The sequence below is a fragment of the Physella acuta genome, unplaced genomic scaffold, assembly GCF_028476545.2.
Source record: "Physella acuta isolate Inbredline_101_S28 unplaced genomic scaffold, ASM2847654v3 ptg000355l, whole genome shotgun sequence".
In the NCBI taxonomy this organism is placed as follows: domain Eukaryota; kingdom Metazoa; phylum Mollusca; class Gastropoda; family Physidae; genus Physella; species Physella acuta.
This window is the reverse complement of record NW_026731874.1, coordinates 464,281-492,135: the sequence shown is the minus strand read 5'-3', so window position 1 is coordinate 492,135 and position 27,855 is coordinate 464,281. Positions and strand designations below refer to the sequence as shown.

The window sequence follows — 27,855 nt, the reverse complement described above, 5'->3', positions numbered from 1 at the left end:
ATGTGTCCCAATGATCTGACTATAAATACAGATGTCGCAAAGAGGGTGAAAAAAACAAAAACTCACTTGGGCTCTTTCTGTAGCAAGTTTTTGATGAAATCTTTGGCTTCAGGAGAAACAGAAGAGAAGGCTTCTTCGTCAAAGTCCCAGTCACAGCGTTTGACATTTTGTAAGGTCTCTAGGTCATCTTCTCCAGCAAACGGGGACAAGCCACTCAATCTATAGACACAGTTCTTTTAGACATTATTTATTCAGGGCGAGGAGGGGTGGGTGGTGAACCAAACTTAAACAATATATTTCCTAAATAAATTATTTCTTCTACTTTATCCAGGTGGGTGGGGGGAGCATGTGGAGAGATTTGATGCAGATGACAAGCTGAGAGCATCAGGAGTTGAGCTCCTAACTTACAGCACATAGGCCAGGACACCAATAGCCCACATGTCTGTGTAGAATCCAACAGGTTCCCTGTCCACTATCTCAGGAGAGGCAAACTCAGCTGTAGCTGTTGTCACCTTGACGATCTCATCGGGGTTGAGCTTGGTGGCCAAACCAAAGTCAATGATCTTCACACTGTTGGCTTTCTTTGTTTCACACATGATGTTCTCTGGCTATACAAAAAAACAGGACACATGGGTTTACAACTTGCTTCACACTTGCCATTGGTATGGACCTGTACAGTTGACTGAGTGTATGAGACTCATTAGGGAAGTTCAGAAGTACTTATCAAGTTTATACTGACTGAATTGGCCTCAATTTGTATCTGTAAATTGATTGGCTCTATCCGCTTGATACTTCAGCCAGTTCTAGCATGCCTAGCTTAAGCATCACACAAGCCAAAAATGCCAAATAAGAGAGATTGAGAGAGAGAGAGAGAGATTCTCTTAATTGGTCCAATGTTTTACATGATGTCTTACTAGAGAGGCAGATGGGGGAGGGCTAATAGATTGGAGAAAATTATTTTGAAGCTGCCTTAAATTTTAGATTCCAAATGTCTAAAATGGATTTCAAATGGCAGTAAAAAACTTGTGTTTAATTGTGTTTAGGAAGCTTCTAATGACCTTAAGTCCAGGTGTACTATGCTAATGACCTTAATGTCCAGGTGTACTATGCTAATGACCTTAATGTCCAGGTGTACTATGCTAATGACCTTAAGTCCAGGTGTACTATGCTAATGACCTTAAGCCCAGGTGTACTAAGCTAATGACCTTAATGTCAGGTGTACTATGCTAATGACCTTAAGTCCAGGTGTACTAAGCTAATGACCTTAATGTCCAGGTGTACTATGCTAATGACCTTAAGTCCAGGTGTACTATGCTAATGACCGTAATGTCCAGGTGTACTATGCTAATGACCTTAATGTCAGGTGTACTAAGCTAATGACCTTAATGTCCAGGTGTACTATGCTAACGACCTTAATGTCCAGGTGTACTATGCTAATGACCTTAATGTCCAGGTGTACTATGCTAATGACCTTAATGTCAAGGTGTACTATGCTAATGACCTAAGTCCAGGTGTACTAAGCTAATGACCTTAATGTCCAGGTGTACTATGCTAATGACCTTAATGTCAGGTGTACTATGCTAATGACCTTAATGTCCAGGTGTACTATGCTAATGACCTTAATGTCCAGGTGTACTATGCTAATGACCTTAAGCCCAGGTGTACTATGCTAATGACCTTAAGTCCATGTGTACTATGCTAATGACCTTAAGTCCAGGTGTACTAAGCTAATGACCTTAATGTCCAGGTGTACTATGCTAATGACCTTAAGTCCATGTGTACTATGCTAATGACCTTAATGTCCAGGTGTACTATGCTAATGACCTTAATGTCAGGTGTACTATGCTAATGACCTTAAGTCCAGGTGTACTAAGCTAATGACCTTAATGTCCAGGTGTACTATGCTAATGACCTTAAGTCCATGTGTACTATGCTAATGACCTTAATGTCCAGGTGTACTATGCTAATGACCTTAATGTCCAGGTGTACTATGCTAATGACCTTAAGCCCAGGTGTACTAAGCTAATGACCTTAATGTCCAGGTGTACTATGCTAATGACCTTAAGTCCAGGTGTACTATGCTAATGACCTTAATGTCCAGGTGTACTAAGCTAATGACCTTAATGTCCAGGTGTACTATGCTAATGACCTTAATGTCCAGGTGTACTATGCTAATGACCTTAATGTCAAGGTGTACTATGCTAATGACCTTAAGTCCAGGTGTACTAAGCTAATGACCTTAATGTCCAGGTGTACTATGCTAATGACCTTAATGTCCAGGTGTACTATGCTAATGACCTTAATGTCCAGGTGTACTATGCTAATGACCTTAAGTCCAGGTGTACTAAGCTAATGACTTTAATGTCCAGGTGTACTATGCTAATGACCTTAATGTCCAGGTGTACTATGCTAATGACCTTAAGCCCAGGTGTACTATGCTAATGACCTTAATGTCCAGTTGTACTATGCTAATGACTTTAATGTCCAGGTGTACTATGCTAATGACCTTAATGTCCAGGTGTACTATGCTAATGACCTTAATGTCAGGTGTACTATGCTAATGACCTTAATGTCAGGTGTACTATGCTAATGACCTTAATGTCAGGTGTACTATGCTAATGACCTTAATGTCCAGGTGTACTATGCTGTGCTCATGCATGTGCTTGAGGCCTTCACAAGCCTGGCGCATGTAGTTGATGACTTCAGCCTCGGACATTTTGTAATCCTCAGCGGCTATTCTGTCAAACAGCTCCCCACCAGATAAGCTGAAATAGAACAAGAATACAACAACATCAACACAACATCAACACAACACAACATCAGCACAACATTAACACAACATCAGCACAACATCAACACAGTACAACATCAGCACAACATCAACAAAACATCAGCACAACATCAACACAGTACAACATTAACACAACATCAGCACAACATCAACACAACATAAACGCAACATAAACACAACACAACATCAGCACAACACAACACAACATCAGCACAACACAACACAACATCAGCACAACATAAACACAACACAACATCAGCACAACATCAGCACAACATCAACACAACACAACATCAGCACAACACAACAACAACACAACATCAGCACAACATCAGAACAACATCTACACAACACAGTAGCGTAGCGAGGGGGGGGGTGTGTGTACATATGTCCCTGAGCGCCGACCTTAGGGGGCGCCAAAATGGGTTGGAAAAATAAATTGAAAGGTTGAGGGGGGTGCAAATTGAAAGTTTGAGGGGGGTGCCGGGAAGTGTCGCTACGCCTCTGACACAACATCAGCACACTCCTATGAGGCACTAATTATAATAGTAGTAGTACTCCACTTTGCTGCAGCCATTCCTATGAGGCGCGTTCCCCCTTTTTTATTTGTGTTCAACTAAATGGTAATAAATAATTCTTTTATAAATTATGAAATATATTGTCCATACGACTGGTTTTACAAATGTATTTTTTTTGTTGATGAGAATTTATTTATTGTAAAACCAACCCTATAACTAGGTTATATTATATAGAGTAGTGCCCCTATCATAGTACCTGGGGGGGGGGGGGGGGGGGGGAGGAAGAAAGGTAAGTTGTTGCATGACCTTCTTTTTTTGGTACCATCATCATGGTAATTATGCTGGGCCGCAGAAAACGATACTGTGATTCTGATTTTTAAAAATGTTTGATGGTCATTTCAGAAATATATACTAATAATCGTTATTTTTTCATACTATCCAATGATATCGATCTAATTTTAACAATGGACTAGTGTTTGATGCAAACCTGCCATTTGTACATTTTTTTTTATCTAATCGCTGAGAATATCGAGCAGAAATATAATAAAAGTAACCAAGACCTGAATTGCTTTATTTAATATTGTTGTAAACTTACTCAAAAATAGATAAACTATAGAAAATTATATATTGCATCCTACTAAAATAATTTCATAAAGTTTTTAAAAAGCATGCAGGATAAAAACAAAACCTTCAAAAAATAACCTGATCGAGACAACAGCTAACTAACCCGCCCATTTTCCCCGCCGTGTATTTGATTGGGAGAAATCCAGCAGATGACACATTTCTGCTGAACGGTGATGAACTGTCAATCGCGTCACAACAACTTTCCTTAAAAACTAACCCACTGTATCACTGAGTTTCAACCATATCATCATAGCCATTTAAAAACAAACGCGTTTTTCACAAATCATTTTGTAGGCTACCAATTAAATTTGATGAATAAAATTGGTATGAAATTAAAGGTAAGTAAATGTAGTTTTTAATTGTTTAAGTCATCTTCAACAATAATGAAGTTTAAAATCTTAGGCGACACCCTAGTTAAAGGTTAACAAGAGATAAAAGATGGTTTAAAATCTTAGGTGACACCCTAGTTAAATGTTAACAAGTCACCCTAGTTAAAGGTTAACAAACTACCCTAGTTAAAGGTTAACAAGACACCCAAGTTAAAGGTTAACAAGAGATAAAAGGTGGAATTTGTTTACTTACAATTCAAGAATGAGCACCATTTCATATTTGTCTTCAAAAGCATCATGGAGGTTGATGAGCTTAGGGTGGTGTAGTTGGTTCATGATGGAGATCTCATTCTTCACTGTGTACTTGTCCAGGGGGTAGGGCGTGTTGATGAATTTGGCCACAAACACCCTGCCAGTGGCTTTCTCAATACAACGGTGTACCACACCAAAAGCGCCACTGAAATCAAGAGCAAAGGGTTTTCTATTATTCTGGTTTGAGTGTACCACACCAAAAGCGCCACTGAAATCAAGAGCAAAGGGTTTTCTATTATTCTGGTTTGAGTGTACCACACCAAAAGCGCCACTGAAATCAAGAGCAAAGGGTTTTCTATTATTCTGGTTTGAGTGTGTCTCCTATAGCAAACCTGGACCAGCAGGGCATTAACAAGCAAGACAGTTTATACACTTATCTCTTAACTGTCTTAAGTACAAGCAAGACAGTTTATACACTTATCTCTTAACTGTCTTAAGTACAAGCAAGACAGTTTATACACTTATCTCTTAACTGTCTTAAGTACAAGCAAGACAGTTTATACACTTATCTCTTAACTGTCTTAAGTACAAGCAAGACAGTTTATACACTTATCTCTTAACTGTCTTAAGTACAAGCAAGACAGTTTATACACTTATCTCTTAACTGTCTTAAGTACAAGCAAGACAGTTTATACACTTATCTCTTAACTGTCTTAAGTACAAGCAAGACAGTTTATACACTTATCTCTTAACTTTCTTAAGTACCCAAATATGCTCAAGATTTGTCTGAAATGTTACTTTCAAATGTGGCCAAAAGTGCAATTATTTCCAGGTAGTGAGTAAGTCTTGCTGGTAACATTATTTTGAGAATACTGACCAAAGAGGAATATTTTAAATTTTTTAAAATGTTTCTTTCACTGTTTTGTTAATAATAATTGATATTTAAGATCTATTTTCTAAAAAGTCTCTGGCAATCTAATTAGTGAAAGTAATACTACTTAAAATTGTTCCGTGGTAAATCTGGCTAATAAAGTGATATCAAAATACAATGTAATTCCAGAGACTATGATGAAGTTTTGTTCTTTTAATTTCTAATTACATTTTTCATTAAAATTAATAATAAAAGATTGTTTTTTTTCTATGGATTTTATCAACTATTTATTTGTAAATTATTAAGCAGCTAGAGTCAGACATAATAAAGTAGGCTACTTTCCATTTTAAAGCTTTTGTTGAGATATGTTAATGTGTGTGGATCAATTTAAAACTTACATCTAATTTTTTTCTCCCCCCCCCCCCCCCCCTCAGGCATGTAATTTAAGATGGTTTACTTATATATAGATCTAACACAAAACGTCTACTGTGTTTCTATATGTTTGTGGATAACATGTACATAGTAAAAAACCTAACTTGATCGAGATTGTGTAATATTTTTAAAGTATTCATTTTTGTACTTAAATCTAAATTAATAATTAAAAAACTCAATATTGAATATTTTCAAACTTAATTTTCAATTTAGTTTATTATTTTAGTTCATGTAATTAAGCTACATGTTTTACTCTTTGCAAAAATTCTAATTGTGGTTGAAAAAAGTATACAAATTACACCCCTTTGTACCAACTGCTTTCCTTGATAGATGACTAAAAAAAAACCCAGACACAAAAATTTACTTTTTAAAAAGTTTGTTTTGATGTTGGAGAAAAAACAACAATAATCTGATTAGCATGGATTGGTGCAATGTGGTAGGTAAAACATGGCTGATTAGCATGGATTGGTGCAATGTGGTAGGTAAAACATGGCTGATTAGCATGGATTGGTGCAATGTGGTAGGTAAAACATGGCTGATTAGCATGGATTGGTGCAATGTGGTAGGTAAAACATGGCTGATTAGCATGGATTGGTGCAATGTGGTAGGTAAAACATGGCTGATTAGCATGGATTGGTGCAATGTGGTAGGTAAAACATGGCTGATTAGCATGGATTGGTGCAATGTGGTAGGTAAAACATGGCTGATTAGCATGGATTGGTGCAATGTGGTAGGTAAAACATGGCTGATTAGCATGGATTGGTGCAATGTGGTAGGTAAAACATGGCTGATTAGCATGGATTGGTGCAATGTGGTAGGTAAAACATGGCTGATTAGCATGGATTGGTGCAATGTGGTAGGTAAAACATGGCTGATTAGCATGGATTGGTGCAATGTGGTAGGTAAAACATGGCTGATTAGCATGGATTGGTGCAATGTGGTAGGTAAAACATGGCTGATTAGCATGGATTGGTGCAATGTGGTAGGTAAAACATGGCTGATTAGCATGGATTGGTGCAATGTGGTAGGTAAAACATGGCTGATTAGCATGGATTGGTGCAATGTGGTAGGTAAAACATGGCTGATTAGCATGGATTGGTGCAATGTGGTAGGTAAAACATGGCTGATTAGCATGGATTGGTGCAATGTGGTAGGTAAAACATGGCTGATTAGCATGGATTGGTGCAATGTGGTAGGTAAAACATGGCTGATTAGCATGGATTGGTGCAATGTGGTAGGTAAAACATGGCTGATTAGCATGGATTGGTGCAATGTGGTAGGTAAAACATGGCTGATTAGCATGGATTGGTGCAATGTGGTAGGTAAAACATGGCTGATTAGCATGGATTGGTGCAATGTGGTAGGTAAAACATGGCTGATTAGCATGGATTGGTGCAATGTGGTAGGTAAAACATGGCTGATTAGCATGGATTGGTGCAATGTGGTAGGTAAAACATGGCTGATTAGCATGGATTGGTGCAATGTGGTAGGTAAAACATGGCTGATTAGCATGGATTGGTGCAATGTGGTAGGTAAAACATGGCTGATTAGCATGGATTGGTGCAATGTGGTAGGTAAAACATGGCTGATTAGCATGGATTGGTGCAATGTGGTAGGTAAAACATGGCTGATTAGCATGGATTGGTGCAATGTGGTAGGTAAAACATGGCTGATTAGCATGGATTGGTGCAATGTGGTAGGTAAAACATGGCTGATTAGCATGGATTGGTGCAATGTGGTAGGTAAAACATGGCTGATTAGCATGGATTGGTGCAATGTGGTAGGTAAAACATGGCTGATTAGCATGGATTGGTGCAATGTGGTAGGTAAAACATGGCTGATTAGCATGGATTGGTGCAATGTGGTAGGTAAAACATGGCTGATTAGCATGGATTGGTGCAATGTGGTAGGTAAAACATGGCTGATTAGCATGGATTGGTGCAATGTGGTAGGTAAAACATGGCTGATTAGCATGGATTGGTGCAATGTGGTAGGTAAAACATGGCTGATTAGCATGGATTGGTGCAATGTGGTAGGTAAAACATGGCTGATTAGCATGGATTGGTGCAATGTGGTAGGTAAAACATGGCTGATTAGCATGGATTGGTGCAATGTGGTAGGTAAAACATGGCTGATTAGCATGGATTGGTGCAATGTGGTAGGTAAAACATGGCTGATTAGCATGGATTGGTGCAATGTGGTAGGTAAAACATGGCTGATTAGCATGGATTGGTGCAATGTGGTAGGTAAAACATGGCTGATTAGCATGGATTGGTGCAATGTGGTAGGTAAAACATGGCTGATTAGCATGGATTGGTGCAATGTGGTAGGTAAAACATGGCTGATTAGCATGGATTGGTGCAATGTGGTAGGTAAAACATGGCTGATTAGCATGGATTGGTGCAATGTGGTAGGTAAAACATGGCTGATTAGCATGGATTGGTGCAATGTGGTAGGTAAAACATGGCTGATTAGCATGGATTGGTGCAATGTGGTAGGTAAAACATGGCTGATTAGCATGGATTGGTGCAATGTGGTAGGTAAAACATGGCTGATTAGCATGGATTGGTGCAATGTGGTAGGTAAAACATGGCTGATTAGCATGGATTGGTGCAATGTGGTAGGTAAAACATGGCTGATTAGCATGGATTGGTGCAATGTGGTAGGTAAAACATGGCTGATTAGCATGGATTGGTGCAATGTGGTAGGTAAAACATGGCTGATTAGCATGGATTGGTGCAATGTGGTAGGTAAAACATGGCTGATTAGCATGGATTGGTGCAATGTGGTAGGTAAAACATGGCTGATTAGCATGGATTGGTGCAATGTGGTAGGTAAAACATGGCTGATTAGCATGGATTGGTGCAATGTGGTAGGTAAAACATGGCTGATTAGCATGGATTGGTGCAATGTGGTAGGTAAAACATGGCTGATTAGCATGGATTGGTGCAATGTGGTAGGTAAAACATGGCTGATTAGCATGGATTGGTGCAATGTGGTAGGTAAAACATGGCTGATTAGCATGGATTGGTGCAATGTGGTAGGTAAAACATGGCTGATTAGCATGGATTGGTGCAATGTGGTAGGTAAAACATGGCTGATTAGCATGGATTGGTGCAATGTGGTAGGTAAAACATGGCTGATTAGCATGGATTGGTGCAATGTGGTAGGTAAAACATGGCTGATTAGCATGGATTGGTGCAATGTGGTAGGTAAAACATGGCTGATTAGCATGGATTGGTGCAATGTGGTAGGTAAAACATGGCTGATTAGCATGGATTGGTGCAATGTGGTAGGTAAAACATGGCTGATTAGCATGGATTGGTGCAATGTGGTAGGTAAAACATGGCTGATTAGCATGGATTGGTGCAATGTGGTAGGTAAAACATGGCTGATTAGCATGGATTGGTGCAATGTGGTAGGTAAAACATGGCTGATTAGCATGGATTGGTGCAATGTGGTAGGTAAAACATGGCTGATTAGCATGGATTGGTGCAATGTGGTAGGTAAAACATGGCTGATTAGCATGGATAGGTGCAATGTGGTAGGTAAAACATGGCTGATTAGCATGGATTGGTGCAATGTGGTAGGTAAAACATGGCTGATTAGCATGGATTGGTGCAATGTGGTAGGTAAAACATGGCTGATTAGCATGGATTGGTGCAATGTGGTAGGTAAAACATGGCTGATTAGCATGGATTGGTGCAATGTGGTAGGTAAAACATGGCTGATTAGCATGGATTGGTGCAATGTGGTAGGTAAAACATGGCTGATTAGCATGGATTGGTGCAATGTGGTAGGTAAAACATGGCTGATTAGCATGGATTGGTGCAATGTGGTAGGTAAAACATGGCTGATTAGCATGGATTGGTGCAATGTGGTAGGTAAAACATGGCTGATTAGCATGGATTGGTGCAATGTGGTAGGTAAAACATGGCTGATTAGCATGGATTGGTGCAATGTGGTAGGTAAAACATGGCTGATTAGCATGGATTGGTGCAATGTGGTAGGTAAAACATGGCTGATTAGCATGGATTGGTGCAATGTGGTAGGTAAAACATGGCTGATTAGCATGGATTGGTGCAATGTGGTAGGTAAAACATGGCTGATTAGCATGGATTGGTGCAATGTGGTAGGTAAAACATGGCTGATTAGCATGGATTGGTGCAATGTGGTAGGTAAAACATGGCTGATTAGCATGGATTGGTGCAATGTGGTAGGTAAAACATGGCTGATTAGCATGGATTGGTGCAATGTGGTAGGTAAAACATGGCTGATTAGCATGGATTGGTGCAATGTGGTAGGTAAAACATGGCTGATTAGCATGGATTGGTGCAATGTGGTAGGTAAAACATGGCTGATTAGCATGGATTGGTGCAATGTGGTAGGTAAAACATGGCTGATTAGCATGGATTGGTGCAATGTGGTAGGTAAAACATGGCTGATTAGCATGGATTGGTGCAATGTGGTAGGTAAAACATGGCTGATTAGCATGGATTGGTGCAATGTGGTAGGTAAAACATGGCTGATTAGCATGGATTGGTGCAATGTGGTAGGTAAAACATGGCTGATTAGCATGGATTGGTGCAATGTGGTAGGTAAAACATGGCTGATTAGCATGGATTGGTGCAATGTGGTAGGTAAAACATGGCTGATTAGCATGGATTGGTGCAATGTGGTAGGTAAAACATGGCTGATTAGCATGGATTGGTGCAATGTGGTAGGTAAAACATGGCTGATTAGCATGGATTGGTGCAATGTGGTAGGTAAAACATGGCTGATTAGCATGGATTGGTGCAATGTGGTAGGTAAAACATGGCTGATTAGCATGGATTGGTGCAATGTGGTAGGTAAAACATGGCTGATTAGCATGGATTGGTGCAATGTGGTAGGTAAAACATGGCTGATTAGCATGGATTGATAAAGTGCAATGTGGTAGGTAAAACATGGGTATTTAAAATACTACCTTTCATTTATTTTATACACTGAATGTACTGTTAACTAATTATTATTTATGATCAATAGCAGTTTAGAAGATAGACCTAAATGTCTTATATGTTTACGTTTCCATTTGCATTACCTTTGTGTTTTGCTTTTGGTTGTGGTTAAGCTTAGAGTTAGGTTTCGGGTTAGGGTTGTGGTTAAGCTTAGATTTAGGTTTCGGGTTATGTATTTTTTTCATATTGGCATATAGATATTTAATAAGAAAAGTCATAGATTTCTTAACATGGGCAATGCTGGGAATATGCTGCTTAATAAACACACAAGTCACTGCCCTTTACAGATAAGTTTTTCACAGAGGCCAGACGTCTAGTTGAGATATATTTGTGTATGTGGATCAATTAAAAAGTTGAATGATGTGGGTGAAATGAAATAACTTTTGTGGTTTTAAAAAAATGTCATTGCTAGGCAAAAACAAGAAGTAAATACTAGTTTCTGCCCAGCAGGAAATGTTTCAAATTTGTGTGAATGACAATTGGTGCATCAATTGTGTGTGTGAATGTCTGTGTGAATGACATTTGGTGCATCAATTGTGTGTGTGCATGTCTGTGTGAATGACATTTGGTGCATGAATTGTGTGTGTGTGTGCCCATGTAGTAGTTTCCTACTTACCTTCCTAGTTCCTCTAAAATATCATAGTAGTCATAAACACTTCCTTGTTTGATCTCTACAGGTTGTGGGACATATTTCTTCCAGATATCTTCATCTAATACATACATATTTTCATATATATCTTCTTCTAATAGATACATATTTTTACATTTATCTTCAACTAATCGATACATATTTTTATATTTATCTTCCTTTAATAGACACATATTTCTACATTTAATAACATCTATTCACAATTTATTGGCTTAAACCATTTACACTTAAAAAAAATAATATTAAAAATTCATAGGCCATGCAAACTCTGTTGTTGCACTACCTGCAAAGCCTTTATTAACTTTTTGTTGAATACACAAGAAGAATAGGAAGATTGGACTTACAAAACTTGTCATAGTCATTGATTTTTGGTCCATCATACTTTCCTCGAAGTTTTCTACCAAACTCATCTAAAAATAAATAATGTCAAATGAAATCATTGCAAACAAACACACTTTATAAATATAGCAGATATATTGAGCAAGGAGCAAATGAGTTGAACCTTCCATCTGTTTCTTCTTGCGAACAGCTTCTGGTTCTTCTGTTTTGATTGGAGCTGTGGGCTCACACGGCTCACTGCGACCATAGAAGTTGTCAGCAAACACACGGAAGCGATACTCTTTGTTGGGGGAGAGGCCAGCCACATTGTGGAAGTTAAATCTGGAAACATGAAGGTTTTATGGTCATGGGTCAGCCACATTGTGGAAGTTAAATCTGGAAACATGAAGGTTTTATGGTCATGGGTCAGCCACATTGTGGAAGTTAAATCTGGAAACATGAAGGTTTTATGGTCATGGGTCAGCCACATTGTGGAAGTTAAATCTGGAAACATGAAGGTTTTATGGTCATGGGTCAGCCGCATTGTAATAAATCTGTGAATCTAATCTAGCAACAAAGAGAAGGTATAATAAATCTGTGAATCTAATCTAGCAACAAAGAGAAGGTATAATAAATCTGTGAATCTAATCTAGCAACAAAGAGAAGGTATAATAAATCTGTGAATCTAATCTAGCAACAAAGAGAAGGTATAATAAATCTGTGAATCTCACAAAGCAACAAAGAGAAGGAATTTGTCCTGACCTGGTGGCAGCCACTCTGACCCATTTGTCACTGGGAGGTTCATTTCTCTCCACTACATATTCTGTGATGAAGCTGCCTCCATCATTTAGTGGTGGTTTCCATGACAACACAACAGAGTCATCACGAATGTTTTCAACAACAGGAAATCTTGGCGCATCAGGACGATCTGTATAGAAAAGGTTTGAACTCAGATCTTTAAAGTAGCCTATAAAGTCTGATCCTTTAAGTATGAAGTCAGATCTTTTAAGCCTATAAGTATAAGTCAGATATGGGGCGGAATAGCCTAGTGGTAGAGAGCTAGACTGCTAAGCCGTCTCAAGTTCGAATCTGGGTTCAAATCAATAGACCGTCGGATGGGTACCTATCCCACCTTAGGGAAAGTAAAGGCGGCTGGGTATAGTGCTGACCACATTATCCATTTATATGCCGAGGTCACAGAAACAGGTGAACTCTACTTCACTTGCCCCATAAACCGTTAGGTTTGGAAGGGGAATTTTACAAAAAAAAAAACAATCCTGCTAGCACCCCACTTGTGGGACACTTGTTTAAAAAATGGCTAAAATTAATTAAAAACTATTTAAAACACATATTATGTTTCATTTTACTTGGAAATGGCAAAACTATTGTTTCTGTGTGTTTAGTAAAACCTTTTAAATTCAAATCTAATAAAAATGTAAGAGTAATAATTTTTTGAACAACTTCATTATATCAAGTGTACAACAAGAAGTGGGATGCTAGCAACGAATGGCCCTATATAGATTGTTGCACTAAAGTCCAATTGATAGGACACTTTTTGACATGAGATAAAAATAAAGAATAAATTCTGTAGACTTTCTTGGTGTGAGCGGGTGAATGTATTATTATATTTTTGTGAGTGAATCTGTGCCTGAATGTTCAACTGGACATCAGGGTTTCCCTTCCTGATGAGCGGGTATATAAGATGAATGACCACTTGGGTCTTTCTTTCTTTATTTGTCCCTGTTAGTTTTTTTTTTTAATTAACTCTTTTTGACAGTTGGTTCCATTCTTTTTGTTAAATAAATTTGATAAACTGTTATTTTTTTTGTTTTTTTTTAGTTTAGACCAAGGTTAGGATTTTAACCAGTGTGGGTTTGACCAGACTTGCACTGACCTGATAATTTACATAAGCCTAGGGACATAGATAGTTACACCCCCCCCCCTCACTAGAGTGAGGGAGTCTGAGACTTACCATTGACTTGAACTTTGAGCACTGTGGAGTCAGAGCCTAATTCATTCTCCAGCTGCAGCCTGTAGGGGCCGTCATCCAACTTACTGGCATCTTTGATGGTCAGGATGGCATGGCGCTCCGTCACCTCCTGCACAAACCTGTCAGCAAACATGGGAGGGGGGGGGGTTAATTCACAGCAAGACTTACATCATTAACAGCTGCTGACCTCTTCGTTATGCTCACCTTGACCCTCTCAGCTCCTCATTGTCTCTGACCCATTTCACGCTGGGCTTGGGGTTTCCAGTAAATGGAATTTTAAGCGTCACATTCTCTCCCTTCTCAAACGTACACACATCACGGAATCTGGGTGGGACATTTATCTTGGGGGGAGCTGAAATGGATCCAGAACATTTAAATCATGGGAATGAGTTAAATACTTAGATCTGATCTTGAATGATGTGGGTAAATTGAGGACTTACATCTGATCTCCAATTCTGCGCGAGAAACTCTACTACCTCCTCTATTAGTTGCCCTCACAGAATATTCATCTGCATCTTCACCATAAATGTTTTTTACAATCAGAATCTGTTTAGTCCCTTCACATACAATTTCAAACTTGTCAGAGTCATAGATTTCACGTACACCCTTAAACCTGAGATTAAAAAACAATTGTCAAATGTTGATGCATTTTAGACCATTAAACATTTTTTATCAAAAATTTAATTAAACCAACACAATGATAGTCTAACCATGAAAACAGAGTGATAAGAAGGTTTGCTGAGTGGCAGTTATTATACAAAACCTTTGATATAAGTGAATGAACATGGAATTGATAAAAATTGTCTTGAGACATGAACTCACCACTGAATATCAGGTTTTGGATTTCCTGAGACGTCACATTCAAACCTTGCAGACTTGCCCTCAACAGCTTGAACTTTCCTCAGTCCACTGGTGAACTCTGGGATATCAGCAGCTGGAAATTCAAACCGTTTTTGCTTGACTTAACAACATTCAACAATATTTGCTTGACTTAACAACATTCAACAATATTTGCTTGACTTAACGACAAGCAACAATATTTGCTTGACTACCTTCAACACAAGTAACAATTTTGCTTGACTTAACAACAAGCAACAATATTTGCTTGACTTAACGACAAGCAACAATATTTGCTTGACTTTACACAAGCAACAATATTTGCTTGACTGCCTTCAACACAAGTAACAATTTTGCTTGACTTAACAACAAGCAACAATATTTGCTTGACTTAACGACAAGCAACAATATTTGCTTGACTACCTTCAACACAAGTAACAATTTTGCTTGACTTAACAACAAGTAACAATTTTGCTTGACTTAACAACAAGCAACAATATTTGCTTGACTTTACACAAGCAACAATATTTGCTTGACTGCCTTCAACACAAGCAAGATGCACTCAAGACTTCAAGCATGTTTTCATCTTGTGGTGTGTGAATCAGGTTCGTGTGCACACATTTTGACAGCATACTATTTAAATAAACTGTTCGCTAATAAAAGAAAAACTATATTTTATAACATTTTTAGTTGAGTGATTTGAATAGTAATACAAATACAAAAAGTGTTTAAAAAACAACATTTGGATGCACCAAAAGTGTGGAGTTCAAATCAAGACCATAGAACATCCCAGCTCTGATGGTTATTGACCCAAGTTTGGGCAAAGTGCTGACCACATTATCCCTTCATATGTCCAGGTCACAGAAACAGGTAAACTCTACTCCATTTGCATAAGGACTATCAGGAATGAAAGAGGACTTATTTAACAAGTGATGTGAAAGGACCAAACCTTTAGGGTCTTTAATCTTGACACTATTGGATGCAGAGGAAGCTTTGCTCATCCCAGCTTCATTCTGAGCAAAGACACGGAACTCGTACTGGCGATCTTCTATGAGACTGGAGATGTTGATCATGTTGGTGATGCAGGGATTGTTGTTGACACGGGACCAGTTCTCTGTGCCATGCTCTCTCTTCTCTATCCAGTAGCCCAGGATCTTGCCACCCCCGTCTGATCTTGGTTTGTCCCAAGTCAGGCTGACAAAGTCTCCGCCTACTTCTGTCACATTTGGTGTGCCTGGGGCTTCAGGGGCATCTACAAAAACATTTTGACATCTCACAATTTTGTGAAAACATTTTGACATCTGACGACATGTAACAATTTTGTCAAAACATTTTGACATCTGATGACATGTCACAATTTTGTCAAAACAAGCAAACAAATCAGCACATTTTAAAAAACAATAAACAAAGATTGAATTGAGAGAAAAAAATGATTACCAAATGGCATCTTGGCAATGATGGCGTTTTCAGCTTGCAAAAATTGACCCGGGCCATTTTCTGTGACAGCAGCAACTCTAAATAAATACTGAGTGTTCTCATACAGCCCCTGTACATCAAGGCTTGTGTCCTGTACAATACAAGTTGATGTCTTCAAGTCACATAACTGGGTTAGTCATTTATTGAGGGATGGACATTTAACAGAGGGTACTAGTATTTATTTGCTATCTATTTAGAGTAAAATTAATAAGAAACATGAAGGATGGAGCCTTGTGATGTAATCCTTTGACTCTACCTTACAGTGTGATGACGCAGTGACTCTACCTTACAGTGTGATGACGCAGTGACTCTACCTTACAGTGTGATGACGCAGTGACTCTACCTTACAGTGTGATGACGCAATGACTCTACCTTACAGTGTGATGACGCAGTGACTCTACCTTACAGTGTGATGACGCAGTGACTCTACCTTACAGTGTGATGACGCAGTGACTCTACCTTACAGTGTGATGACGCAGTGACTCTACCTTACAGTGTGATGACGCAGTGACTCTACCTTACAGTGTGATGACGCAGTGACTCTACCTTACAGTGCGATGACGCAGTGACTCTACCTTACAGTGCGATGACGCAGTGACTCTACCTTACAGTGCGATGACGCAGTGACTCTACCTTACAGTGTGATGACGCAGTGACTCTACCTTACAGTGTGATGACGCAGTGACTCTACCTTACAGTGTGATGACGCAGTGACTCTACCTTACAGTGTGATGACGCAGTGACTCTACCTTACAGTGTGATGACGCAGTGACTCTACCTTACAGTGTGATGACGCAGTGACTCTACCTTACAGTGTGATGACGCAGTGACTCTACCTTACAGTGTGATGACGCAGTGACTCTACCTTACAGTGTGATGACGCAGTGACTCTACCTTACAGTGCGATGACGCAGTGACTCTACCTTACAGTGTGATGACGCAGTGACTCTACCTTACAGTGTGATGACGCAGTGACTCTACCTTACAGTGTGATGACGCAGTGACTCTACCTTACAGTGTGATGACGCAGTGACTCTACCTTACAGTGTGATGACGCAGTGACTCTACCTTACAGTGTGATGATGCAGTGACTCTACAGTGCGATGACGCAGTGACTCTACCTTACAGTGTGATGACGCAGTGACTCTACCTTACAGTGTGATGACGCAGTGACTCTACCTTACAGTGTGATGACGCAGTGACTCTACCTTACAGTGTGATGACGCAGTGACTCTACCTTACAGTGTGATGACGCAGTGACTCTACCTTACAGTGTGATGACGCAGTGACTCTACCTTACAGTGTGATGACGCAGTGACTCTACCTTACAGTGTGATGACGCAGTGACTCTACCTTACAGTGTGATGACGCAGTGACTCTACCTTACAGTGTGATGACGCAGTGACTCTACCTTACAGTGTGATGACGCAGTGACTCTACCTTACAGTGTGATGACGCAGTGACTCTACCTTACAGTGTGATGACGCAGTGACTCTACCTTACAGTGTGATGACGCAGTGACTCTACCTTACAGTGCGATGACGCAGTGACTCTACCTTACAGTGTGATGACGCAGTGACTCTACCTTACAGTGTGATGATGCAGTGACTCTACCTTACAGTGTGATGACGCAGTGACTCTACCTTACAGTGTGATGACGCAGTGACTCTACCTTACAGTGTGATGACGCAGTGACTCTACCTTACAGTGTGATGACGCAGTGACTCTACCTTACAGTGTGATGACGCAGTGACTCTACCTTACAGTGTGATGATGCAGCGACTCTACAGTGCGATGACGCAGTGACTCTACCTTACAGTGTGATGACGCAGTGACTCTACCTTACAGTGTGATGACGCAGTGACTCTACCTTACAGTGTGATGACGCAGTGACTCTACCTTACAGTGTGATGACGCAGTGACTCTACCTTACAGTGTGATGATGCAGCGACTCTACAGTGCGATGACGCAGTGACTCTACCTTACAGTGTGATGACGCAGTGACTCTACTTTACAGTGTGATGACGCAGTGACTCTACCTTACAGTGTGATGATGCAGCGACTCTACAGTGCGATGACGCAGTGACTCTACCTTACAGTGTGATGACGCAGTGACTCTACCTTACAGTGTGATGACGCAGTGACTCTACCTTACAGTGTGATGACGCAGTGACTCTACCTTACAGTGTGATGACGCAGTGACTCTACTTTACAGTGTGATGACGCAGTGACTCTACCTTACAGTGTGATGATGCAGCGACTCTACAGTGCGATGACGCAGTGACTCTACCTTACAGTGTGATGACGCAGTGACTCTACCTTACAGTGTGATGACGCAGTGACTCTACCTTACAGTGTGATGACGCAGTGACTCTACCTTACAGTGTGATGACGCAGTGACTCTACCTTACAGTGTGATGACGCAGTGACTCTACCTTACAGTGTGATGACGCAGTGACTCTACCTTACAGTGTGATGACGCAGTGACTCTACCTTACAGTGTGATGACGCAGTGACTCTACCTTACAGTGTGATGACGCAGTGACTCTACCTTACAGTGTGATGACACAGTGACCCAGTAAGGCTTGCCCACTTCCTGTCTCTCCACCAGGTAGCTGCTGATTTTCCCTCCTCCGTCATCTTTTGGAGGTTTCCATGCCAGTCTACATGTGTGTTTTGTGACGTCAGACACAGCCAGAGGTCCAGTGGGGGCTCCAGGTGGACCTGCCAATCACAATCAAACATGGTCTAGCCACTTCAAACAGCACAATCAAACCATGGCCACTTCAAACAGCACAATCAAACCTTGGCCACTTCAAACAGCACAATCAAACCATGGCCACTTCAAACAGCACAATCAAACCTTGGCCACTTCAAACAGCACAATCAAACCTTGGCCACTTCAAACAGCACAATCAAACCATGGCCACTTCAAACAGCACAATCAAACCTTGGCCACTTCAAACAGCACAATCAAACCTTGGCCACTTCAAACAGCACAATCAAACCTTGGCCACTTCAAACAGCACAATCAAACCATGGCCACTTCAAACAGCACAATCAAACCTTGGCCACTTCAAACAGCACAATCAAACCTTGGCCACTTCAAACAGCACAATCAAACCTTGGCCACTTCAAACAGCACAATCAAACCTTGGCCACTTCAAACAGCACAATCAAACCTTGGCCACTTCAAACAGCACAATCAAACCTTGGCCACTTCAAACAGCACAATCAAACCTTGGCCACTAGAAACAGCACAATCAAACCTTGGCCACTTCAAACAGCACAATCAAACCATGGCCACTTCAAACAGCACAATCAAACCTTGGCCACTTCAAACAGCACAATCAAACCTTGGCCACTTCAAACAGCACAATCAAACCTTGGCCACTTCAAACAGCACAATCAAACTTTGGCCACTTCAAACTGTGTACAATCAAACTTTGGCCACTTCAAACTGTGCTGAAACTGTCAGAGAAAAACTTACTGACAACTTTCAGTTGAAATGGAGCGGAGGCAGTCCCACTGTCATTGCTGACTTCTATTGTATATTTGCCAGAGTCCTCTCTCTCAGCATCTTAAATTACAAAATTCAAATTCATAAATCTATAAAAAACAACATTTGCTTGATATAATTCTTTCAAATCTTTCAAACCCTTAGCCTACCCCCAAAAAAAATTCAACTTTCAGTAATAATATGCTTCTGTCCATAACTTTTTCAAGAATAATATTGTTCACACATTTTTACTTTATATGCATAGTCCAATTTTATATTATCACAACATTTACTGGCTTAATGGTTATAATCAACTATGTTACACAAAGATGTACTATTCTTTTATTAAAAAAAAGTAATCAACAGGACCCATATCTAAAAAAAAATAAAAGCTGCTTTTTTTGTAATGTTTGTTGCCTGTGAATTATTATATAACTTTTTCTCTATGCTTGCTATAATTCTTTCTATGCTTGCTATAATTCTATAGATAATTCTTTCTATGCTTGTTATAATTCTTTCTATGCTTGCTATAATTCTTTCTATGCCTGCTATAATTCTTTCTATGCCTGCTATAATTCTTTCTTTGCCTGTTATAATTCTTTCTATAACTAGAAGATTTGGTTTAAAAAATAGATGAAGATTTGATCAAGTAACTATCCATGTGTGATTTTCATTTCCTGGGGCAGAGGAGGTTGACACCATAGACCTAGCAGCTTTCACCTAATGGATGGCTGTTGTTATAGAAGGTGAATGGATGGCTGTTGTTATAGAAGGTGGATGGATGGCTGTTGTTATAGAAGGTGGATGGCTGTTGTTATAGAAGGTGAATGTATGGCTGTTGTTATAGAAGGTGAATGTATGGCTGTTGTTATAGAAGGTGAATGGATGGCTGTTGTTATAGAAGGTGAATGTATGGCTGTTGTTATAGAAGGTGAATGTATGGCTGTTGTTATAGAAGGTGAATGGATGGCTGTTGTTATAGAAGGTGGATGGATGGCTGTTGTTATAGAAGGTGGATGGATGGCTGTTGTTATAGAAGGTGGATGGCTGTTGTTATAGAAGGTGAATGTATGGCTGTTGTTATAGAAGGTGAATGTATGGCTGTTGTTATAGAAGGTGAATGGATGGCTGTTGTTATAGAAGGTGAATGTATGGCTGTTGTTATAGAAGGTGAATGTATGGCTGTTGTTATAGAAGGTGAATGGATGGCTGTTGTTATAGAAGGTGAATGTATGGCTGTTGTTATAGAAGGTGAATGGATGGCTGTTGTTATAGAAGGTGAATGGATGGCTGTTGTTATAGACGGTGAATGTATGGCTGTTGTTATAGACGGTGAATGGATGGCTGTTGTTATAGAAGGTGAATGTATGGCTGTTGTTATAGAAGGTGAATGTATGGCTGTTGTTATAGAAGGTGAATGGATGGCTGTTGTTATAGAAGGTGAATGGATGGCTGTTGTTATAGAAGGTGAATGTATGGCTGTTGTTATAGAAGGTGGATGGCTATTGTTATAGAAGGTGAATGGATGGCTGTTGTTATAGAAGGTGAATGTATGGCTGTTGTTATAGAAGGTGGATGGCTGTTGTTATAGAAGGTGAATGTATGGCTGTTGTTATAGAAGGTGGATGGCTGTTGTTATAGAAGGTGAATGGATGGCTGTTGTTATAGAAGGTGAATGTATGGCTGTTGTTATAGAAGGTGAATGTATGGCTGTTGTTATAGAAGGTGAATGTATGGCTGTTGTTATAGAAGGTGAATGGATGGCTGTTGTTATAGAAGGTGGATGGCTGTTGTTATAGAAGGTGAATGGATGGCTGTTGTTATAGAAGGTGGATGTATGGCTGTTGTTATAGAAGGTGAATGTATGGCTGTTGTTATAGAAGGTGAATGTATGGCTGTTGTTATAGAAGGTGAATGTATGGCTGTTGTTATAGAAGGTGGATGGCTGTTGTTATAGAAGGTGAATGTATGGCTGTTGTTATAGAAGGCACATGTAGACAAGAAGTACCAGATTAAACAACTATAGTTTAACTTGCTAAGTTTTGAAAACTAGACTATAAACCAAAAATTAACACCAAAAAAATGTATGTGCTGATAATTTTGATTGTTATAGAAGGTACATGCGTAATCTTTAAGGCATAATTTAAATATCATAATATGGGTGTCAAAATCATGGCAGGCAAAGTGTACAAGCAGGCAACTCTTATAGGCCCAACCTTCTGTCATTATAGACGTGTTTTATCATCTGTCAGACTTGTGTTTTTATATATGTATTATTATGGTATTTTTTTAACAGGCAAGTATTTTCTGGTTCAACAAAGTGTCAAGACAAACGAATGTAAAGCTTTCAGTCACATTTTTGTGAGATGAGAATAAAAGGCTGACCTTTGATGACAAACGTAACAAAGTCATCAAACGGTGAGATCTTGATGCGATTACTTTCAGTGAGTTCTTTCCCATCTTTTTTTACTTTGATCTGGAGAGGTCCTGTGCCTGTGAAGGGCAGCTTGACCTTGAACTGCTCACCCACTTCCACTTTTTGATCTTTGATTTCTTTATCAAATCTGGGAGGAGCTGAAAGCATAGGTGAACAGTTACATCAGTCAACTTATTAGGTAGACAATAAAAAAAAAAAACCACGTGATTTAGTAAATAAAAAGCCACGTGATCTAGCAAATAGAAAACCATGTGATTTAGCAAATAAAAAACGTGATTTAGCAAATAAAAAACGTGATTTAGCAAATAAAAAACATGATTTAGCAAATAAAAAACGTGATTTAGCAAATAAAAAACGCGATTTAGTTAATACAAAAACGAACCAAGGACAGAGAGTTGTGCCGAGCAACTTTCTTTTCCAAGAGCATTCTTGAGTTGACAGGTGATCTGGCAGGGTTCCTGCACCTCTGTCATGACAAGTGTGTAGGTGCTGCCATCAACCTTGACACGGTTCCGGCCTGACACTGACATCTCTACTCCATTTTTGAACCTGGTCAATTGGTCAATACATGAATCATGTTATAGTACATACTAACTGACACACACAGAACACAAACTCACAGTACACACTAACTCACAGACAACACACAGTACACAAAAACTGACACCCACACACAGAACACACAAACTCACAGAGAGAACACACAAACTGACAGACACACACACACTACACACAAACTGACACCCACACACAGAACACACAAACTCACAGAGAGAACACACAAACTGACAGACACACACACAGTACACACAAACTGACCAGACAAACAATTAAGTTTTTAAAATGTTTTTTTTAAACTAATGCCAAAATTGTTTGTTTTTAAAACATCAAAATCAAAGGTGTGAAAAGAAAAGTCACTGACCATAAAACTTGAGGTGCAGGTGATCCAGATATTTCAACACTAAAGGCAGCCTCACCACCTAATGGAGCTTTCACATTGCTCAACTTCTTGACAAAATCTGGAGCATTGCCAACTGTCAAGAAAACATGTACACTTGTTAGCGTTCAGTTGTCAAACCAACCCAAAGTACAGTCAACTGGTAATGCTGTGACTTACCAATCTTTTCCTTGATCCTGATTGGTGCACACGGAAGGCTGGGCTCTCCTGCCCCAGCAGCATTGACTGCTGCAATACGGAACTCAAACTCTGAGTTTTCTGCCAGCCCAGAGACTGTAAAACTGTTGTCAACTACGGGGAATTCGTTGGCCTTGCTCCACAAGTTCATGCCTTTTTCACGCTTCTCAATGACATAACCTGAATCAAGAAATCAGTGATTCTTATTGTTTACCTTTTGTTGCTCTCAAGCAGATCAACCTCTAAATACTGAGCTATAGAATATAAAGTCCTTTACAAATGTAACTTCTATAACCTTGACCTCTATGACTGTGACCTCTATAAAGCTGATGTTGCTATACATTTGAGAACAAGAAGCTAATCATTCTGTGCCAGTTGTCTGCAATTAACTACTAAGTATTAAGTGTGTCTCTATTGTAAAGCTCCCTTAAAGAAAAGATTACCTGTGATTTTAGATCCACCATCATTTCTTGGTTTGTCCCATTTCAGCTCCACAAAAGTTTTTCCAACTTTGGCAGCTTCAGGTACCCCGGGACTAGAGGGTTTAACTGGTGGGAATAAAGCATGTATAGAGGGTTTAACTGGTGGGAATAAAGCATGTATAGAGGGTTTAACTGGTGGGAATAAAGCATGTAAACACCACAATCAACACTTACATTGACACAAATAATTACATGACACCCAACTCACTACAACACTTTCATTAACACCAACACTTAAATCATGACTTACATCAATACAATTATTTCCATAACAACCACATCCACATGTATAAAAATGTATACATGGTAATAGACCAATGTAAAAAAGGGCTCACCATATTTAGCTTTGACTTGTACTGGGCCTGTACTCTCACTTGGATTTCCCAGACCAGCTGCGTTTTTACCTCGGATTCTGAACTCATATTCCTTATCATTCTCAAGTCCTTTCACTGTTGACAACATATTTGACATTTTTATCTGAGAATCTAAACTCATATTACTTATCATTCTCAAGTCCTTTCACTGTTGACAACATATTTGATATTTTTATCTGAGAATCTAAACTCATATTACTTATCATTCTCAAGTCCTTTCACTGTTGACAACATATTTGACATTTTTATCTGAGAATCTAAACTCATATTACTTATTCCTCAGTCCTTGATCTGAAAGTTGACAAATTTTCTTTAACTATCCCATGCTTCTAACATGATTCAAATATAAAGTTGACCACAAGTTTTAGCATGAGCCAGGAATATTACCTGTAGCCATTGTCTCCTTGATTGGGACATCATTGTAAGCTTTCCATCTGTTGGAGGATGGTTCTTTGTATTCAATGATGTAGCCGTCAAGTTTCTTGCCGCCATCACTTTTAGGTTTGTTCCACTTGAGGGTCACTGATGACTCATCCACATCGTCCACAACAACAGATGTTGGAGACTCAGGAATAGCTGCAAGATAAAAAAATTTGGTAATCTATTGTTTTAGGTACATAAAATCGCCCGCGACTAGTAATGTGAAAAACAGGTGACTCCTTACATTTTAATAATTATTTCGCATTTTAAGGAGGATTTATGTTTTGAAAAATATAAAAATGTTTCCTTGTTTCATTTATGTACCTGTTTTAAAACAATTGAATTAAAACTTTTCAGTAATAAATGAACACCAGCGATGTTTCCAACAGATGCAACCATGCTCATTTACTATAGCAGCCATCTTGTTAAAGTTTTATTTTTATAGACTTATAGTATAGCTAGATTCAGGCGGAAGTCACTCTATTTTACAAATGGCTTATATGTGCAGACACTGCTGTTTAAAGTTAATTTCCGGCCTATATTGATATATTTAGCCATTGATTTAGGTTTATTATTCATTTATCTATAATATTTGACACAAACATATCACAATATACTTCTATTACAGCCTTGACAATGAGGTAACGTTTTCGTACATTAATAGCCGCGGGCGATTTTACGTACCCAAAACGATAGATTACCAAAAAATTTTACACAACCTCGAACTAGAGCTCACAAAAATGTAACACAGTAGGCCTAAGAGTAAGGTGTGTGGTGTGTTTTTAATACCATACGATCTAAAATCTAGATGCAGTTTGACCGTAAGTTGTTAGTAAAAGGAAAAGTGTCTAGAATCTAGATCTAGTTTCTAGACTGTGTAATAATTTGAATAAAATTTGGAAATGAAGATCACTAGTTTTTTTTTTTTTAAATCTTTTTTAAAAATATGACAAGCGATACAAATTATTTTGAAATTATAGATCTAGATCTACTTACATTTGTAAAAATTAAAGCCGTTTGGTGACCAACGATTTAACACATATTTATATTTTTTTATTGAATATAATAAGCCGCTGAACAGCCGTTTAGAATTATTTTATAACTTCAAAAACTACCCTCAACCTCTCCTCAAAATCAACCGGAATGGCCAGGGAGAGTAAAGTAATAAGTGTTAAAATAATTGTTTTCCGATCTATGGTGTATAGCGAAGTATTGTATTTATATTAAATAATATAACATCCCTAATCACCACAACACCCTCACTCTACTAATCTAAATTAACCATAACAGGGTTTGCTAAATTACTACCATATTACTAGTAATTAATTATTTCCTTGAGTATTTCTATCCTAATATAAAACCGGAAGTAATTGTATACTTATTACACAAACGAGAAAAATGGCCCGTTGAGGAAGGATACAACGGGCGCTAGGCTGATAGTGCTGTCTCTTTTCTCTAAACTAAAACCACCCCACCCCCCCCCCCCCCCAAACACACACCACCCCCCCCCCCACCCCCATCCCCCCCCCCCAAAAAAAAACAAACATGTCTACCGTCCCATTCAACGAAATATAATTATATACTTTTTCCAGTGTCCGCCCCCTCCCCGAAAATTCTACCCCCGCCACCGAAAATTTCAAGTACCCCCACCCCTCTCTGGGGAGGAAAAAGTCTAAAATAACCCCCCCCCCACCCCACCCCCCCCCCCCCACACACACACCTCCACCCCCCCCCCCCCCCCCCAAAAGAACATGTCTACCGTCCCATTCAACGAAATATAATTATATACTTTTTCCAGTGTCCGCCCCCTCCCCGAAAATTCTACCCCCGCCCCCGAAAATTTCAAGTACCCCCACCCCTCTCCGGGGGAGGAAAAAGTCTGAAAGAAACACTGGCGTCGCGCTTAGCCACTACCCGAAGAATTGCATTAAAGAAATTGCAAGAAAACCACTTTTTAGATTAGACACATTAATTAGGCGGTAATTTTATTATAGAGTATCGATGAAGAAATTTCTTTTGAGTTGGGGAGGGGGGGGGGGGCTCAGACGTTCTTACGCGGGGGGTGGGGCTTCGCCCCTACCCGAAGAATTGTATGCAAGAAACTCTTTACGCAAACCATTTAGATTAGACAAAATTTCCTTTTTATTCAATGTTTACTCGAGAATCAATGACGTCATATTACTGTGTGCACTCTCCGGCTTGAGATGCTAAATGTGGCGACGTCATACTTCGTTTTTCGAATTACTATGCAGTTTTTTAATTTGCTTGTGTTTTCTCTAAAGCGTTCTTGTCAGACAGAGCGTTCTTGTCAGATACATAGACAGACAGCGAAACTATTAGTATTAATGTTATGAATATTTAATTTTTGCTGTAAAATATACTTTCTGGCAACAAAAATTTGGAACCATTTGGAATCTGCTTTTCAAGAGCAGGTTTTTTTCCTAACAAGGGCAGACAATCTGCTCACAAAATCTCACAATAAAAGGAAATTGCATTTTCAACCTTTTCTTTTTTCGGTACCCTCTTGTCTTGTGTTTCTAAAATAAAATAGTATTCCTCTATTTCCTGTCATTTCTACTACATAAGGGAGTCAAGTTTTAATTTGCTTGTGTTTTCTCTAAAGCGTTCTTGTCAGACAGAGCGTTCTTGTCAGATACATAGACAGACAGCGAAACTATTAGTATTAATGTTATGAATATTAAATTTTTGCTGTAAAATATACTTTCTGGCAACAAAAATTTGGAACCATTTGGAATCTGCTTTTCAAGAGCAGGTTTTTTTCCTAACAAGGGCAGACAATCTGCTCACAAAATCTCACAATAAAAGGAAATTGCATTTTCAACCTTTTCTTTTTTCGGTACCCTCTTGTCTTGTGTTTCTAAAATAAAATAGTATTCCTCTATTTCCTGTCATTTCTACTACATAAGGGAGTCAAGTTTTCGTTTTTTTTTCTTACTTTCTAGTAGATCTATACGAATTAGGCCCTACAGATTGTAATCGTGCAAAAATTTGAAATCGAGATTTTCACAAAACTCAACGTTTTACAGCACTCTGAATCGAAGAAAAACATAGTTTAACAATTGTTTCCGTATGTCGTGTGTGTGTGAGTGTGTGTGTGTCTTGTGTATGTCTGTGAACACGATAACTTGAGTACCTCTTCAGCTACGTTGATGAAATTTCGTTCATAAGTAAGTATTATATCAATTCGTAGTTCTGTATCAAAGTTTCAGCGATTTCCGGTAACCGCAATTGGAACTTATTCTACTTTTGGATTTTCAAAAGCCTATAACGTGAGTACTTTTTCAGATAGATAAACTAAATTTCACAAATAAGTAAAAGATCTAATTCTCTGCTTTCTATCAAATTTTAGGTAATTTCCGTTGACCGGAAGTAGTAATTTACGCTATTTCCGATTTCTGAAGAA

At 39.1% G+C, this 27,855-nt stretch overlaps 1 protein-coding gene across 18 annotated transcripts in view; it reads right to left on the bottom strand.

The window, feature by feature from the left end:
* The window catches only part of LOC131941269 (twitchin), a 222,995-nt gene that overhangs the window by 22,264 nt on the left and 172,876 nt on the right, over nt 1-27,855 (bottom strand). For all 18 annotated transcript variants that reach the window (XM_059300409.1, XM_059300419.1, XM_059300416.1 and 15 more), the window contains 23 exons: nt 24,399-24,587; nt 23,973-24,086; nt 23,599-23,703; nt 23,138-23,335; nt 22,943-23,054; nt 22,403-22,569; nt 21,969-22,157; nt 19,575-19,664; nt 18,636-18,808; nt 16,046-16,175; nt 15,558-15,860; nt 14,594-14,705; nt 14,212-14,384; nt 13,976-14,123; nt 13,754-13,890; nt 12,544-12,709; nt 11,966-12,123; nt 11,808-11,873; nt 11,431-11,524; nt 4,516-4,719; nt 2,624-2,765; nt 409-608; nt 67-219 (listed from right to left, as the gene is read on the bottom strand). In XM_059300409.1, the coding sequence (XP_059156392.1) occupies nt 67-219; nt 409-608; nt 2,624-2,765; nt 4,516-4,719; nt 11,431-11,524; nt 11,808-11,873; nt 11,966-12,123; nt 12,544-12,709; nt 13,754-13,890; nt 13,976-14,123; nt 14,212-14,384; nt 14,594-14,705; nt 15,558-15,860; nt 16,046-16,175; nt 18,636-18,808; nt 19,575-19,664; nt 21,969-22,157; nt 22,403-22,569; nt 22,943-23,054; nt 23,138-23,335; nt 23,599-23,703; nt 23,973-24,086; nt 24,399-24,587 (3,523 nt within the window). The remainder of the gene's footprint in view (nt 1-66; nt 220-408; nt 609-2,623; nt 2,766-4,515; nt 4,720-11,430; nt 11,525-11,807; nt 11,874-11,965; nt 12,124-12,543; nt 12,710-13,753; nt 13,891-13,975; nt 14,124-14,211; nt 14,385-14,593; nt 14,706-15,557; nt 15,861-16,045; nt 16,176-18,635; nt 18,809-19,574; nt 19,665-21,968; nt 22,158-22,402; nt 22,570-22,942; nt 23,055-23,137; nt 23,336-23,598; nt 23,704-23,972; nt 24,087-24,398; nt 24,588-27,855) is intronic.